General features: G+C 36.6%; 2 protein-coding genes across 2 annotated transcripts in view; one reads left to right on the forward strand and one right to left on the reverse strand.

Moving 5' to 3' along the window:
• Positions 1-6: 6 nt before the first annotated feature.
• On the reverse strand, positions 7-9,120 carry map3k8 (mitogen-activated protein kinase kinase kinase 8). The gene is made up of 8 exons (XM_073828729.1): positions 8,983-9,120; positions 8,063-8,396; positions 7,704-7,874; positions 5,765-6,026; positions 4,686-4,792; positions 3,942-4,094; positions 1,055-1,301; positions 7-963 (listed from the first exon to the last, which is right to left on the reverse strand). Exons 1-8 carry the CDS (start codon positions 9,012-9,014, stop codon positions 839-841), a joined length of 1,431 nt encoding a protein of 476 aa, XP_073684830.1. The 5' UTR covers positions 9,015-9,120; the 3' UTR covers positions 7-838.
• Positions 9,121-11,841: 2,721 nt separating this feature from the next.
• mtpap (mitochondrial poly(A) polymerase) overlaps positions 11,842-17,590 on the forward strand; it is a 10,087-nt gene continuing 4,338 nt past the window's right edge. Inside the window, exons 1-6 of the mRNA XM_073828658.1 lie at positions 11,842-12,009; positions 12,230-12,390; positions 12,511-12,738; positions 12,852-13,076; positions 16,066-16,274; positions 17,402-17,587. Coding sequence (XP_073684759.1) covers positions 11,856-12,009; positions 12,230-12,390; positions 12,511-12,738; positions 12,852-13,076; positions 16,066-16,274; positions 17,402-17,587 — 1,163 coding nt within the window. The 5' untranslated portion in view covers positions 11,842-11,855. The remainder of the gene's footprint in view (positions 12,010-12,229; positions 12,391-12,510; positions 12,739-12,851; positions 13,077-16,065; positions 16,275-17,401; positions 17,588-17,590) is intronic.

Genomic DNA, 17,590 nt, shown 5'->3' on the forward strand with positions numbered 1-17,590 from the left:
ATTATCAATTTTTCTTTTATGCCAAAAATCATTAGGATATTAAGATCATGTTCCATGAAGATATTTTGTACATTTCCTACCATAAACATATGAAAACTTAATTTTTTAATAGTAATATGCATTGCTGAGAACTTCATTTGGACAACTTTAAAGGCAATTTTCTCAATATTTAGATTTTTTTTTTTTTGCACCCCCAGATTCCTGATTATTGAATAGCCAAATGTTGCCCTATCCTAACAAACCATACATCAATGGAAAGCTGGTTTTGTGGTCCAGGGTTACATATACATACATATTTTAAGTTAACTTTTACACTTTTAACACTAAAATCACTGTTAAATGTAGCTTTCAGCAAGTCTCAAAATGAGTATAAATTTTCGAACTGTAGTTTATAATGTTTTTGTTTAAACAAACTAGTGTATAATTTTCCCATTTATTTTTTATCCATCATAACATAAATTCTGTGTTAGCTGTATTGGCCAGATTTTAATATTTGTGCATCCCTAGTATGTATTTCATACACATATTATATACTCATGCTTTCAAAACACAGACAAGGAACTGCATTAACAAAACTACACCTTACAAACTGTTCATCAAACAATAAAAAACACACGTTTGTCTTCTCTTCAAGAAGTCCATCTCTAATTGGACAGCTCATGTCCAATCAGCATAGACTGTTCTCATACTATCCATACAGTATATGCTGAATCATCTCGTGGATTAATTTGGCTCCACAGAACTGATCCATATATGCAATTCTAACAGCATTTATATGAATGCAAACTACAGTATACAAGTACACCATTGCTCCTTGATGAGCAGAAATCCACCATAACTAGCCATATTCACTAGCTGGTGGCCCTCTAACCAGATTGTAGTAGCCGGCCAAAGAGCCCAGGCCTATATAGAGGGAACCTTTCTTCTTAGAGTGCCCAGAATCCTCAGTGTACAAGGATGAATCTGAAAATAGAAGAGGTAAGGATCTCAAGCATGCTATTAAATTAATTTAACATTGTATTCAGTATGTATGTGTGTTTGTAGTGTGATGTACCTTGGGTGCTGTCTGAAAGCTGGCTGTGCTGTCGCAGCATTGGATGTGTGCCTTCCTCCAGCGCAGAATCCAGACTCCAACAACGCGGCTGGTCCTCACGAGAAGGATGGAGGGCCTCCTCGTTGAGTAATTCGTTGGCAGAGCTTCTCCGAGCAGGGACCCTATCAAGCGCGTGCTCCAGGAGCCTTCGCATCGTGGGGCTGCAGCTTTCAGGTATGTCCTCCAGAGGAGGGGCCTGTTTGTGGATCTACAAACATAGATTGTGAAAGTCAATAGTGGCACAGGTGCATTCGCAAACAGCCACATGCAAAGAACAAGCACACTGTACATGAATTTACATTCATTTATACGAAAAGGAACTGTGGTGGTGTGTGTGAAAAGGGAACTGAAACCAGTTGGACTGCAGTACAAATGTTGTACACGAATGTTTCACAAAAATGCTTTTGCGTCCATTACATGAACAGGTCTCTCAAACTGAAACATGCAAACTAATCTGCAACAGAGGAAGCTTAAACCGCTGATATTAGATTTTTTTAAATGAAAGAGATATTTGGCAATTGCTCGCAGTGGAAAGAAGAACTTTCCATCACAAGTTCTATCTTGTGATCTTTTGCTTTACAGCAGCTAAAACAAAAAAAGAAAAACTTTGCTACTAAAATATTTCAATAATTATTATAATTTTAAAATGATACAGAAATAGCATCTATTTAGCAGTTTAAATAGGGAAAAAGCAAAGGAAAACTAATAAAGAAAAAGAATAAAGAACAAATACAGAAAAGACTGTATACAGTTGAGATCAAAAGTTTACATACACCTTGCAGAATCTGCAAAATGTAAATTATCTGACCAAAATAAGAGGGATCAAACAAAATGCATGTTATTTTTTTCGTACTGACCTGAATAAGACATTTCATGTAAAATAAGTTTGCATATAGTCCACAAGAGAAAATAATATAAAAAATATATAAAAATGACCCTGTTCAAAAGTTCACATACGCTTAATTCTTAATACTTTGTTGTTACCTGAATGATCCACAGCAGCTTTTTTTTTGTTTAGTGATAGTTTTTTATGAGTTTAGTTTGTCCTGAACAGTTAAACTACCCGCTGTTCTTCAGAAAAATATTTCAGGTCCCACAAATTATTTTGTTTTTGCAGCATTTGTTTATTTAAACCCTTTCCAAAAATGTCCCTGATTTTGAGATCCATCTTTTCACACTGAAGACATTACAGAACATTACAGTATTACAGAAGGTTTAAACGCTCACTGATGCTCCAGAAGAAAAAACGATGCATTAAGAGCCGGGGGTGTAAACTTTTGCACAGAATAAGGATGTGTACATTTTTATTATTGTGTTTCCTTCTAAAGCATCAGTGAGCATTTGAACTTTCTGGAATAGTTGCATATGAGTCCCTCAGTTGTCCTAAGTGTCAAATAGTGGATCTTACAAATCATACAGTCATTGTTGAAAAGAGTTCAAGCACAAAAATGAAAAACCAAAGATTTTGTGGGACTTTAAGCATTTTTCAGAAGAACAGCGAGCGGTTTAACTGTTCAGGACAAACAAGGGACTCATAAACAACTATCACTTAACAAATAAAAAAAATAATAATAAAAACAACAGCTGTGGATCATTCATGTAAAAACACAGTATTAAGATTCAAGTGTATGTAAACTTTTGAACAGGGTAATTTGATAAATTTAGCTATTATTTTATCTTACTTAGGTCAGTACTAAATAACATGCAATTTGTATGATCCATCTTATTTTGGTAAAATAATTAAAAAACCTCAACTGTATATATAGTAATTATTATTATTGCAGTTATACAGAATTAGCATCCTTTGCTTTACAGAAGTTTAAACAACCAAATAAAAGGAAAAATAACAGAGAAAAAATATATACTCAATTGTCATAATTAGTATTAAAATAATATAAAATAAGCATCATTTTCAGAGATTTAAACCGAACAAATAAATAAAAAGAAAACTAAAATTGTGTTCTGTCTGTCAGTTGTCAAAAAAAAAAAAAAAAAAAAAAAAAATAGTTATTGTTGTATAAATCTGTTGAAGTATTACATTTAAACACAACTGTTACGTTTTACAAGCCATGCCTTTTCTTTAGAGCTTTATTATTTTATAGATTTGTGGGATTTTGTTCAGTTTTATTTAATAAAAACTATATCCTCTTGCTTAAAAAAAAAAAAAAAAAAAAAAAAAAAAAAAAAAAAACTAAAAAGGTCAAAAATGATTATAATTATTATTAAAATTACACAGAATCAGCATGAGATATGTTGTGCTATTAGAGGCATTTATAGACCTTTTTCCTGAATAAACGATGAGCGCCGCCATTACGAATTCTAACGTCAGATTGAATGCTTTTTTGTTCCGGTTTGCATAGGAACCCATTCAAATAGCGTCCATCTGTTTTTAATGTAGCTAACGTCCGCTGCTTCGTGTCATCTACACACACATTAAAGTGAGGCACTGACAAATGATGGTGATTGCGACATTGACAAGTGATGGCGCTATGGAGCCATGTGCTTTTTAAAAACATTTGAATAGGTTTAACATTAGTTTATTAGCTCGGAATATACCCTAATTTGACTAGAAACAATGCAGACCGGAAATGCAAAGCATTCTTTCAGTTAAGAGTCGGACTTACTTCCGTGTTCAGGAAAAACATCTATATCATGATATTATGACATCAGCCTACATTTCTGGGTTTTGCTCTGTGGTTAATGTATAAAGTCAGATTCATACAGTGAGGTTTTTTTGCCACGTTCAGGGACTTTCCCTGTACCGTTGCCATGAAATACATAAAAACATAAAAATACAAAAGAGCAAGCAGTTCAATACACCGTGATAAAATCGAATAAACACACTCACTATGTAAAGGTATGAGGGGTAGGCTGTTCTGGGATATCTCCTAACCCATGGAGGGCTTCCACTCAACATGTGTATGATTGTGGTTCCCAGACTGTAGATGTCAGTCTTTGTGTTGTGTCCTCGACATAAAACCAGCTCTGGACTCATGTACATCTGTACAGAAAGAAAAACAAGAGAACTTTTAACAAAATTTGCATCAGCTTGTTTTTATTCAAGTTCATGCATGGAATACTGGACTGATCCGTCACTTTGAATTATATAAATATGAAAAACAACTTCTGATGCAATAGGCAAATATTCTAGCGAACATCTGGTGAGCTGCTCACTGTACTGCCTTACAGTAAACAACTTTATTATTCTATGTTGGGAATCTTCAGTGCTGGTCAACAAGGCATGCTGGACTTTCCGAATGGGGCAAAAAGTCAACACTAAGGCAGCTAATATGTCCTTTTGGGCCTTTCCCAGAATGTGTAAGGGAACAGAAGGTCCGCAAAGAGGGGGGGAAAGTGTCTGTGTGTGCCTTCTGGCTTTTCAGATCTCCTTTCAGAATCACTTTTAAAAACTTACATATCATAAGACAATGCATATTTATGACTTTCCAAAGAACTTTGCCAACAGCACAACCAGGAAGTGCCAAATTCTGCATTGTATCTCAGTATAGACTAAACTAATGTTTAGTCACAACACAGTCCCAGACCAAATATGGAAAATTCAAGTGTACAAAGTGACCTCAAACATACTGACCTCGGTGCCACGTAAGTCTCGAGGAACATACACATCATCTTTCATCTGTACTGTAAGCCCAAAATCCACCAGCACGGCTTTGGCCGACATTAGCACAATATTACTGGCTGCAGAGAGAAAATGGAATTTAGGTCATGTCTAAAACACATCAAAGCAAAAAACAACATTCAGAAGTGTGTAGTAATATTTGAGATGCTACAGTTACTTCTGCAAAATATAAGTTGTTCAGTTCTTGTTTGTGCTGCAAAGCAAAAGGTGTTGTTTTTTCCGGAAGCAGAGTAAGTCATTGCTCATGGGATGGGTGAAATAGTTAAAAAACAGATCATCAGAAGTCTCAAAACCCCCTTTTCTTGCTCTCCCTGCATATTTCACACTACCTAAAATAACATGTTTCCTCTCCAAGCCAAAAGTCCTTAAAACCACACAGCAGGCTACTGTGATTGGTCACTCATTTCATGTTACTCTCTCAGTCTTACTAAAATCTGAAAACATTAGTTAGACGAGTAGCCTGTTGAATAAACCCTTGCATTTGAGTAATCGCGTCTGCCTTCTTCCTGTTTGCCCTCTCCTGACTGGAAATTCCAGACGCTTGAAAAGTCATGAGCTGCAGCGCTGATTGGCTCCTGCGTATGACTAAACAGCAGCAGAATGTTGTCTGCCACAACCCCAGCATATTAAATTATGTTGTGTTTCTCATGTTTGAAGGGCATAAACTAAAAAAACACTTCTTTAGCCTGTGGCCAAAGCTTTGTCAATCATTTAACATTGCTGCTTCCTCTTGATGGCCTCATTTTACGTTCCGTCAAATAAGCGAAACACCTTCCTTCCTTGACCTAGTCTTTATCTGATTTACCTTCAGAACACCATTGTTGCATTTAGGGGGGAAATAACTGTGGTTTTATGTGCCTGTGGTTTGCAACGTAAAAAGTACTGAACTGCTTCTGACCCTTCTTTTGAAATGTGTTTTGAACATGCAATTCAGAGCAACTGAGGTAAAGTGGTCATAAACAATCTGTTTGGCAGGAAACTGCAGTGATATTTCAGAAAAAATCCTTTATGATGCAATCCAAAGTGCTTACGTTTGATGTCGTGGTGTATAATCTTGTGAGAGTGCAAGTACTCCAGGCCTCGCAGAACCTGCTGAGAGACCCAGATGATCTCGAACTCTCTCATTGGACCACAGGTATCCAGCTTCTCCAGAACTGAGCCTCCTTCACCCGCTTCCATGAACAAATGCACCGTCTGCTCGCACAACAATGCCCCGTACAGCTCTGCTATGTTCTCGTGCCGGAATCGGGCTTGGATTTCCACGTCTGCAGGCTTGAAATGTTCCACAGGAATCTAGAGAGAAAGTACACCAAACTTAAATATTTCAGACATTATGGAAGCAAAAATGAGCTTGCTCATTATACTTATATGCATTAAAGATGCTATTTTAGCATTCATGTGCGCAAATAATTTGATAAAGACAACATACAATTGGCTTAGAAAAGGCAAAACCAACATTGTAATATATGTGCACTCTATCTATCTATAATCTACACATTTCCTAATATGTGACCCTGGACCACAAAACCAGGCTTAGGTAGCATGGGTATATTTGTAGCAATAGCCAAAAATACATTGTATGGGTCAGAATTATAGATTTTTCTCTTATGTCAAAAATCATTAAGATATTAAGTAAATTACAATCATATAATTAAACAATTAACAATATTTCCAAAATCTGCCAACATCTGTCAATGGACAATGCACATTTCTAAACTAATTTTGAGTAATTGTTTTGTAAAATTATTTTATTTCACAAAGTAATTCAATAGATTTAGTCATTATAGATTATTTTTAATTAGATTGTATTGCATATGCCAGTGTTATTGATGAGAATATCTTTGTTAAGGGTCTCTAAGAAACACACATCCTGAATGAATCACCATTTCTGAACGAATAGGTTGAGTGAATGATGTAATGACTCACCCATAAAGAATCAGTGTTTTTGAACAAATCGGTTAAATAAACAATTCAATGACTCATTTAAAAAGTCTCCACAAAATGCTCTATCAAACAACAGTTATATTACTTGATTATGCTAGACGTCAACCAAAGGAACAAACATGGGAGTGGCGTTCCTGAATAAATCACTATTTTTGTACGAATAGGTTGAGTGAATGATGTAATGACTCACCCATAAAGAATCAGTGTTTTTGAACAAATCGGTTAAATAAACAATTCAATGACTCACTTTAAAAAGTTGCCACATAATGCTGTATCAAACAAAAGTTGTATAACTTGATTATGCCATACATCAACCCCCTTGACCCCTATTTATTTGATCAAAACGTTAAAGGCCGCAATAATGGGTGACTATTTCTATACACATCAGCAACACCCTGTTAAACTGACCACAAGTCTGAAACATTTCTCCCACTAGACATCTGCACTCACAGTTGAGACACTGTCTCTGTGGGCTGAATGTTTCCACGGGGGCGTTCCTGTCAGCTTCCTGTGTGCGTTAGAGCCGTTCTCAGTTTCTGTTCAAACGCTGCATGCTGCATACTGACCCTCTAAACATTTTAAGGAAATTGGGTTATTTCCCAAAAATGCTCTTCCTCATTTCTATTATCGCTGCTACAGTTTCTACAAGAAGCGTTTCTCTTTTCAGACCATTATTTTTCCATTTTACATAAAGCCTTGTGGCCTCACATGCCGGTGCATAAGACCATCACAGGACCACATCATGCAGTCTCACGTGTCTTCTGTCTTAGCATGTGAGAAGTATATGACTGACTTCATGCTTAAATTCCTATTTTTTTCTGCTTGTTAACTTGATTTCAAAATAGTATTTTGAACAAGCACTACAAAATATGTATTTCCTTTACTTATAAAAGAACACAGATTCCCAGAAGGGAAGTCATGTCTATTAAAACCTCCTAGTGGAGGGAAAAACAACTACCTCTGCCAAAAAAAAAAAAAAAAAGTTGAGATTCCTGAAACAAACATTCTCTGGATTCCCGGACTTACTAGTTTGCATGCCATTCGCTTCCGAGTTTTGGTGTCCTGTGCCAGATGGACCTTCCCAAATGAGCCTTTGGGAACATGCCCAGGGCCTAGGGGCTTGTAGGTCAGTTTCCAAGGAAATAGAAGCACGTCCAAGTCAATGCGATAATGCCCCTCCTTGATGACCATGTCTGTCTGCAGAAACAAAACAGGGCGTTCACGAGAGCAAGGCCATGACAACTTGTAAAGCAAGTAAACACACCTGTAAAATGTACAAACAAGAGTTGCTTTAATTGAGCCTACAGTTTAACAGTATAAAGAATCAATGCAGCTGTATATGTTATGCATCTGTAATGTCATCAAAAACCATCAATAGAGCTTACCTTGTTTAGAAGAACCCCCATTTCTTCACTCACCTCTGAAAGAGAGGTGGACGGTGTGTTTGAAACCATATTTACAAAGTCCAGGAGGTCCGATGCTGTTCCATAACGGACCTTTCCAGGATTTTTCACATGTGAGATTAAATCCTGTGGCGTCTCCTCAATCTCATCCATCTCTTCTTGAGAGAAGCTTTCCTCAAACGAAACTCCTGGTTCCACCTCTTCGTCAACACAGAAGAAATGCTCTGCCTCTTGGATGAAATCTTCAATGTTCATATGAGCAAGAAGCAGTTCTATACCAGCATTTTCATTTCTGTACTCCATCCTTAATTGAAACCTACAACAGAATGTTTGATTGTTAGAAACAGGACATTAACCACAGTCATTTAGTGCATGCATCCATGTTGTTTTGCACCCGTGTGTATGTTTACAGTGTGGTCAGATATGTTTCCTGAACAGCTTGCTTGCTCTATTTTGTCTGCAAGCAAGGGGTGGTTTTCAGGGGTGGGAAACCCCAAGATGGGCTTTCTTCTTCAAAACAAATGCCACCTAACTGTTACATTAAAACTTGAAGAAACCTGAAGTCTACTTTGACAGAACAACACAAACCCAATTTAAATACGTACACAGTGCTGAAAAATTCTGACAGCTTCATCTCCTAATAAATACTTCATGTGGAATCTTTAAGTAATAAAACCTGTATAACGATAACATTAATACTCAATAGCATTACTGCTTAAAAACAACTGATGCTCAAAAACACCGACTAGAAAGGTTTTCAGTCACTGCCAATAACCAACCCGCTTGACCTGCTGTGTACATTCCAAACTATGATAATCGTAATAACTACTCGAAATATATAGTAATGTCGTACACAATTTAAAAATCATATACTATCCATAAAATACGACTAGTTTGCTTACCGTTCGGTCGATGTGTTCACAGCAGTGCACATGCTCACCGTTAGTCCATAGTTCCTACTGAAGCTATTACAGACTGACACTCACAGATAAGAGGAATAAGTAGCGCCTCCGCGCAGCGCCTACGTCAGCTGCGGTTTCGTTTTCTCTTTTCACTGAGAGGTATTTTCTCATTCAGAGGTCACGTATCTGCTTAATTTTGCCGCTATCCCCTATCAGAATGTTCCGTGGAATAAGAAGAATGTCATTCGCTTTCATCTTCATAATACGCAAGAGAAAATGTTGTACGTTCTTGTGGTAGCGACGAGAAGCATAAACTTGTATGAAAAGTATAAAACAAGACACACGTTTGTGCTCTTTGAAATATGCAGTGAAAAACGTTATTGGTCTTTGTCAATCTCAAAAGGTTTATGCAAATTAGTGAAGTCCATTGACCTATAGCGCAGGTGTCGTTTTGTTCGTGAACGAGTCGATGTTTTAAAGTAGTGTTTTAGATAAATAAACCGTTGTGACTCCTTTCTGAATAATGTAGGCAAGTACTAGCCTACAGTGTTGGGAAAAGTTACTTTTTTAAAGTAATGCACTACAATATTGCGTTGCTTCTTTAAAAAATGTAACTAATTACTTTACTTAGTTAATTTTTATGGAAAGTAATGTTACGTTACTTTTGCGTTACCTTTTTAAAATATGGGTAGAGCTTGTAAAAACAATATTTTTGGAAAAGTAAAAGCCCTTTCACGCCAAAAGTGAAATGAAAAGTAAATTCATGTCTGTAAAGTTTAACACTCTACAGCAATAAAAAACATGAAGCACAAATGTTTATCTAAAGTAATTTTTGCTTATTATTAGTGTGGTTGAATTAGATCAATGAAGGTCAGCAGCAAAGACATTGGTTAATAAAATGGGATTAAATACATAAAGGATATTTCTGTTTTTTAACATGCAGTTGAAGTCAAAAGTTTGCATACACCTTGCAGAATAAGAGGGGTCATACACAATGTGTGTTATTTCACATAAAATATAGTCCACCACAAGAGAAAATAATAGCTAGTTGAATTTATAAAAATGACCGTTTAAAAGTTTACATACACTTACATTTACATTGTTAATAGTGTTCTTATCTGAATTATCCACAGCTGTGTCTTGTTTTTTTGTCTAGTGATCTTTGTTCATGAGTCCCGTGTTTGTTCTGAACAGTTAAACTGCCTGCTGTTCTTCGGAAAAATCCTTCAGGTTCCACAAATTCTTTGGTTTTTCAGCATTTTGTGTATTTGAACCCTTTCCAACAATGACTGTATAAGTTTGAGATCCATCTTTTCACACTGAGGACAACTGAAAGACTCATATGCAACTGTTACAGAAGGTCCAAACACTCACTGATGCACCAGAAGGAAAAAAAAACATGCATTAAGAGCCAGGGGGTAAAAACTTTTGAACAGAATCAAGACTTGTTACATTTTTCTTATTTTGCCTAAATATCCTTTTTTTTTTTTTTTCATTTAGTAGCCTACTGCCCTTCAGAAGCTACAGAAGGTACTTACATGTTTCCCAGAAGACAAAATAAGTTTACCCTGATCTTCAAATTCAAAAAGTTTTCAAACATGCATGGTAAACGTTTGGCACATATCATACCTAGGCCAAACATGCATTGGGATCCATTGGGATTCCTTCTGGAGCATCAGTGAGCGTTTGAATCATCTGTAATAGTTGCATATTGAGTCCCTCAGTTGTCCTAAGTGTAAAAAGATGGATATCAAAATCATACAGTCATTGTTAGAAAGGGTTTAAATACACATAAGCGCTGAAAAAAACAAATTTGAGGGACTTGAAGGATTTTTCTGAAGAACGGATTTACAGATTTCTCTCAATATGGGGACAGGAAACTTGTTAGTCAATAAATGGGAACACAAAGCTGCGTTACTTATTTGAAAAAGTAACTCAGATATTTTCTTGTGAATTCAAAAGTAAAGCATTACTTTATAGTTAGGCTACTTGAAAAAAGAAGTCTGATTATGTAACTCGCGTTACTTGTAATGCGTTACCCCCAACACTGAGTAACTATGTACTTGCAGAAATGATCAAGGAATCTTTTGGAGTCACCTAGGTTGCCACCCGTCCCTTAAAATACGGAATCGTCCCGTATTTGAGAATGAAATTGGGCGTCCCGTTTTGAATTAATACGGGACGGGTTTTGTCCCGTATTTTTTAGCAACAGCTACAGTCTGTCTACACTGGCCGCTCGCATCCGGTGTAGACACGGTGTAAAAATGGCAGATGCTTCTCCAGGTAACCCCCCGTCTTAAAGTTTTCAGAGCTTAAACGAAAGAAGGGTTTGTTTGCAGTTTTGCGCCGCCCCCCACCGCTCCCTCCCAGAATGCGTCCCTTGTTATTTTTGGGTATTAAAAGTGGTAACCCTAGTCACTGCACGAATTTGGGGATTTATGGGAAGCCCCTAAAATAACGGTTTCTCTCTGTCGATCTCAAGAGGTTGGTTTTTGAAAAGTAAGTCAGCTGGCCGTTATGTTCATTGCTTTATAAATGAAACTTTCAGGCATGATGTAATAGTTTTCGCTCACGTTCATGCACTGACTCCTTCGTGAATTAAATGAATAAACTGTGACTTATCTACACCATTTGTAAACCAATAAACGATTCAGTGAACAAATACTTTGAACAAATTCAAAGTATTCTGAAATGAGTCAAATCCCCAACGCTATTTATTAAGTAACTTTAGGTATTTTCAAATTTGGTGATCTCCGGGTTGCAGCTACAGCTTGACACTGTCGGGGTTTTCCAAATTCGAAACGCGATACTGCAGGTTCTTTCACAGCCACCGTAGAGTCACTGTGTACGCATGTGCCCGTCTCAAATCAACAATGGCGGCCTCCTTTGGTGTGTGTAGGTTACGTTTCAGGGGTTTAGGAGGGTTTGATAGATTTTGTCTTAGATTTGAACCTCAAACGCAAGGCAGATTCACTTCGACTACAGCAGCAATCAAAGCCCAGACAGAGAACACGACAGCGCAAGCCGGTAACATAGTTTTTCTGTAGATCTGTAGGCTTGACATTTACCAAGTGATTTCAGTTAAGTAATAAAAATGACAGCTGTAAAACGTATTCATGTTTTCATCTGACATTTTATGTTAAAAATAAATACCAAGTTGTCATCTCATGGTGAAAACAGTGATGGAAATAACATGGTGCATTACATCTCCAATAACTCAAGCCTCTTTTCTTTTGCTCCACGAAAGCCAAGGAGAGTAAAACATTTCAAGCAATCCAAGAGGAGAGACGAGAACAAGCTGAAAGATCTGTTTTGATCAGCTGTCCGCCTAAGATCAACGAAAATAAGTTTTTAGATTACCTGTCTAAACATGGGACAATCAACAAACATTTCTTTTACAATAGTTATGTAAGTGTTGCAGGACTATGGAATACTAACAAATGTAATATCTAAAGTTCACGTGATGTTTGATCATAGATCTAAAATTGACAGAACTGTTGTGTTTACCATGTGATTCTGCTTCTGTAGGGAGCGTACGCAGTTGTTGAATTCTCCAACAGAGAGAGCATTGGCTCATTGAAGGAGAGCACTAATATACCAACTGTTGAACATGAAGCTGCAGTGCCTTTCAAATCTCGCCTGCTGTCATTAAAATGGCCAGGCAGTCAGTCAAGCAATTATCCCATGCCAAAGTTCAAAAACCAGTCCCCTCCATCCATCAATGAAATCACCCAACGGCTCTCGGAAAAGGACAGCGTAAGTCTTCCCTGGCCGATAATGTGTTCATTTTTTAAACCAAAACATATGATTTGTCTGGATAACTAGTTGGAGCTTCAAAAATGTATCTTCTCTTCACATTTCTTCCACAGATAGATGAACAACTGCAGTGTCTGACAGAGGCCTTACAGCTCACAGAAGAGAACGTCAGTCTGCGCTTCCTTGTTTGTTCTCTGCTTCAAGACATAGCTGGAGCATATTTTCCAGAATGCATCATTAGGCCTTTTGGATCCACTGTCAACAGCTTTGGCAAACTCGGCTGTGATGTTGACATGATTCTTGACCTTGATGGTATCTATGCAACAAGTCAGAAAAAGGTTAGTGCTATGGAGTACTTAAAGGGTTAGTTCACACAAAAATGAAAATTACCCCATGTTCTCGATGTCAAGCCATCCTAGGTGTATTTGACTATTATTTCAGGCGAAGAGTTATTTAAAAAAATGTCCTGACTCTTCTGAGCTTTATAATGGCAGTGGGTAGTAATAAAGGCCTCCTGAAACAAAGCAATTCATTTGTGTAAGTCCTACGCTGGAAAGCCTCTCTATCATGAACATGCGTACGACAGTTAGTGGAAGTGAAAGGACTTTTTTTTTAATAACTCTTATTGTATTTGTCTGAAAGAAGAAAGTCATATACACTTAGGATGGCGTGAGAGTGAGTAGATCATGGGGTCATTTTCATTTGTTCATCCAAAATTCTGTCAATTACAATGACATTTTTATGTCATTGCAAACATGAATCACTTTGTTTCTTCTGTAGAACATGATGTTTTTTTGAAGAAGTTTTGATTTCCATTGTGTGGACAAAAACCACTGAGACATCAAAATATCTTCTTTTTTGTTTTGCAGCAGAAAAAATGTCATGCAGTTTTGGAAATTTTTTGTACACTACCAGTCAAAAGTTTTTGAACAGTAAGATTTTTAATGGTTTCTTCTGCTCACCAAGCTTGCATTTATTTGATCCGTACAGCAAAAACAGTAAAATTACCTTTACTATAAACTGTTAAAATAACTATTTTCTATTTGAATATATTTTAAAATGTAATTTATTCCTGTGATTTCAAAGCTAAGTTTTTAGCATCATTACTTTACATCATTACTACCAGTCACATGGTCCTTCAGAAATCATTCAAACTTTTATTTTTTGTGTTGAAGTGGGGTTTTCTATGTTTCTTTGATTAATAGAAAGTTCAGAAGAACAGCATTTGTCTGAAATATAAATGTTTTGTAACATTCTAAACGTTTTATCATCACTTTTGATCAATTTAATCTTTACTAAATAAAATTATTAGTAATTTCTTTAATTTCTTTCCCACGAAAAATAATTATACTGACTCCAAGCTTTTGAATGGTGTGTTGTGTAATGTTACAAATGAATTTTATTTCAGATAAAGGCTGACCTTTGGATCTTTCTATTCATTAAAAAAATCCTGAAAAAAATTACTCAACCATTTTAAATATTGATTATAATAATAATAATAATACATGTGTGTTGTACAGCAAATCAACTTATTAGAATGATTTCTGAAGGATCATGTGACACTGAAGACGTAAATAATGATGCTGAAAATTTTGCTTTGATCACAGGAATAAATTACAATTTAAAATATATTGAAATAGAAAACAGTTTTTAAATAGTAAAATTATTTTACAATATTACTGATTTTGCTGTATTTTGGATCAAATGAATGCAGGCTTGGTGAGCAGAAGAGACTTCTTTAAAAAACAATAAAAAATCTTCCTGTTCAAAAACTTTTGACGGGTAGTGTATACAGTGCTGCTTGATAAGTCCTGAAAGTAGACAAAGAGAACCCAATCAAACAAGTGAGAGAAAAATATTTTCTTTGTCATTTATTTATTGAGAAAAATGATCTAGTGTTGCATATCTGTGCGTTGCAAAAGTATGTGAATCTCTTGGATTAGCAGTTAATTTAAAGGTGAAATTAGAATCCATCTGTGCAGATGTGTTTTCAATCAGTGCAATGACTATCAAATGTCAGACCTTTTTCAAAGTCTGATCATGTTTGTGAAAGTGAATCATGTCACAAAGGAGATTACTGAGGACCTCGGAAAGAGTTGATGTTGCTCACCAGGCTAGAATAGGTTACAAAACCATCTCTAAAGAGTTTGGTCTTCACAAATCCACAGTCGGACAGATTGTGTACAAATGGAGGAAATCCAAGACCACTGTTACCTTCCCGAGAAGTGGTCGACCAACAAAGATCACTCCAAAGCAAAACGTGTAATAGTCTGCGAGGTTGCAAAAGTTCCCAGGGTAACTTCTAAGCAACTAAAGGCCTTTCTCATGTTGGCTAATGTTAATGTTCACGAGCCAACCATCTGAACACTGAGCAACCATGGTGTGCATGGCAGAGTTGCAAGTAGAAAGCCACTGTTGCTTGCTAAGGATCATGTGGACAAGCCAGAGGACTACTGGAGAATGGTTTAATGGATGGATGAAATCAAAATCGAACTTATTGGTTTAAATGAGAAGTTATTATGTTCAGAGAAAAGAACACATTGCATTCCATCTTAAGAATCTTATCCCATCTGTGAAACATGGTGGTGGTAGTATCATGGCTTGGGCCTGTTTTGCTGCATCTTGGCCAGGACAGCCTTCCATCATTGATGGAACAATGAATTCTGAATCATACCAGCAAATTTGAAAGGAAAACGTTGTTTAAACAGGACATCTGTTTAAGAGAGTCTGAAGAGAACGTGGGTCAGGCAGCAAGACAACAACTCCAAACACATAATTCATTCTACCAAAGAATGTTTAAAGAAAAACAAAGTTAATGTTTTGGAATGGCTGAGTCAAAGTCCAGACCTTAATCCAATTAAAATGTTGTGGAAGGACCAAGCAGTTCATAGGAGGAAACCCACCAACATCACAGAGTTTTAAGTGGTTCTGCACTAAGGAATGGGCTAAAACTCCTACATGTTATTGTGCAGGACTGATCAGCATTTACAAGAAACTTTACCTTCAGTTACTTCAGCAAAAGGGGTCACACCAGATACTGAAAGCAAAGATTCACATACTTTTGCTATGAACAGATAATGTAGTCACTTGTTTGATTAGGTTCTCTTTGTCTACTTTCAGGACTTAAATGAAAATCTGATTATGTTTTGGGTCATATTTATGCAGAAATATAGAAAATTCTTTCAAGATTTCAACTTTCAAGATGCACTGTATATGAACTTTTATAGTGCTATTCCTCTGTTTTTGGAGGTTAATATCTGTCATTGTCTTTAAAAAATAGCAGTGATATTTTTTTGTTCATTGATTATTCAGTGTTGTTTTAAACAGGGCTCAGGACTGTCTCTGGAGTACCATGTGAAGAGAGCAGCATCAGAGCGAGCTGTGACACAGAGTATCCTCTCAGTCATTGGGAAATGTGTAGACCAGTTCGGCCCTGGATGTGTGGGAGTCCAGAACATTCTCCAAGCTCGATGTCCTCTCGTCCGCTTTGCTCACCAACCCTCTGGCTTTCAGTGTGATCTCACTGCCAATAACAGGTAATGTCTGCTGAATTACTTTTTACATTAGCCATACTCAAACTGCATCAAGAAATAAGACTTTAGTAGCTGGAAAGGTGAAATAGTTTGTCTCTGTAAGTCCCACATAAAGTGTAATGTGGGCATTAAGGGCTGTCAGTTTTCATTTTCTCACTCCCATTTGCACTTCCCCAAAACAAAGGTCACTCTTACGCTTCCTTTTAGAATGTGACAAACCAGTAATGCACAGAAACCTGTTCAGCAGTTTTTGTTGCGCTAGGACCCCTCATGGGGCGAGATGTGGGTTAGAAAGGGGTATTCCCAAATGTGTATGGTGTGTACACTGTATGTGCATTATGAGAAACACAGACCTTGATGGATGTAAGGTAGAGGATGTATGAACACAGAAGTAAAAAGACTAGAGAGCATGAAATGCATTCATTTAATATAATTTAAGTTTCTTGTTGTTGTTTTTTTTACTGAGGAACAGGATAATAATTAGTGTAATTTCTAATAACATACGTTTATACATTAATAGCAGATTTGGTTTGTATTTTTTTGACAGTTTCCTAGGCTTTTTTTTTCATATTGACTTATTTATTCAGATCTAATTTATTTGTATTGCTTATTTTGAGTACTTATTAGTTTAAATATGATATAGCAGTCATGTAAAGGTGTGATGCGCCCCTAGTGGCACCAGACAGAATTACAAAAAAGATTCAGATTTTTTCATCAGACATACAGTCCCATCCTTAGAGAAGCTTGTTTCTGCAACTGGAAAAAAAAAAAATTTAGTTTTTCTTGCAATTGCAAGTTTACATTTTGCAATTTAGATTTTTTCCCCTCAGAATTGCATGATACAAACAACTTTTTCTCAGAATTATGAGGTGTAAACTCACAATTTGGAGAAATGAAGTCAGAATTGTGTGACAAAGTCAGAATTGCTAGATATAAACTAACAATTTTGACTTTTTTCTCAGAATTGCAAGTTTATATTTTGCAATGGGACTTTATAACACGCAATTGCTAGTTTATATCTCACAATACCTTCGTTTTATTGCTTTTTTTTTATTCAGTGGCGGAAACAGGCTTTAATAAATCCTAAACCCAGGTACATGTTTTCTTTTCTTTTACGGTCTCGTGTTCAGGGTGGCGATGAAGAGTTCAGAACTGCTGTTTCTCTATGGCCAGCTGGACCCTCGTGTTCGGCATTTGGTGTTCAGTGTGCGGTGCTGGGCTCGGGCTCATAGCATCACAAGCAGTATTCCTGGAGCATGGATCACCAACTTCTCAATAACGGTCATGGTAGTGTTCTTTCTACAACAGAGGAATCCTCC

This window comes from Garra rufa, chromosome 22, assembly GCF_049309525.1.
Source record: "Garra rufa chromosome 22, GarRuf1.0, whole genome shotgun sequence".
Lineage (NCBI taxonomy): Eukaryota > Metazoa > Chordata > Actinopteri > Cypriniformes > Cyprinidae > Garra > Garra rufa.

Coding starts and splice junctions, on each gene's coding strand:
- map3k8 (XM_073828729.1), bottom strand. CDS start 9,014: ATGTGCACTGCTGTGAACACATCGACCGAACG. Junction 7,875..8,062: donor TGGGGGTTCTTCTAAACAAG/GTAAGCTCTATT, acceptor TTGTTTCTGCAG/ACAGACATGGTCATCAAGGA. Junction 1,302..3,941: donor ACCCCTCATACCTTTACATA/GTGAGTGTGTTT, acceptor CTATGTTTGTAG/ATCCACAAACAGGCCCCTCC.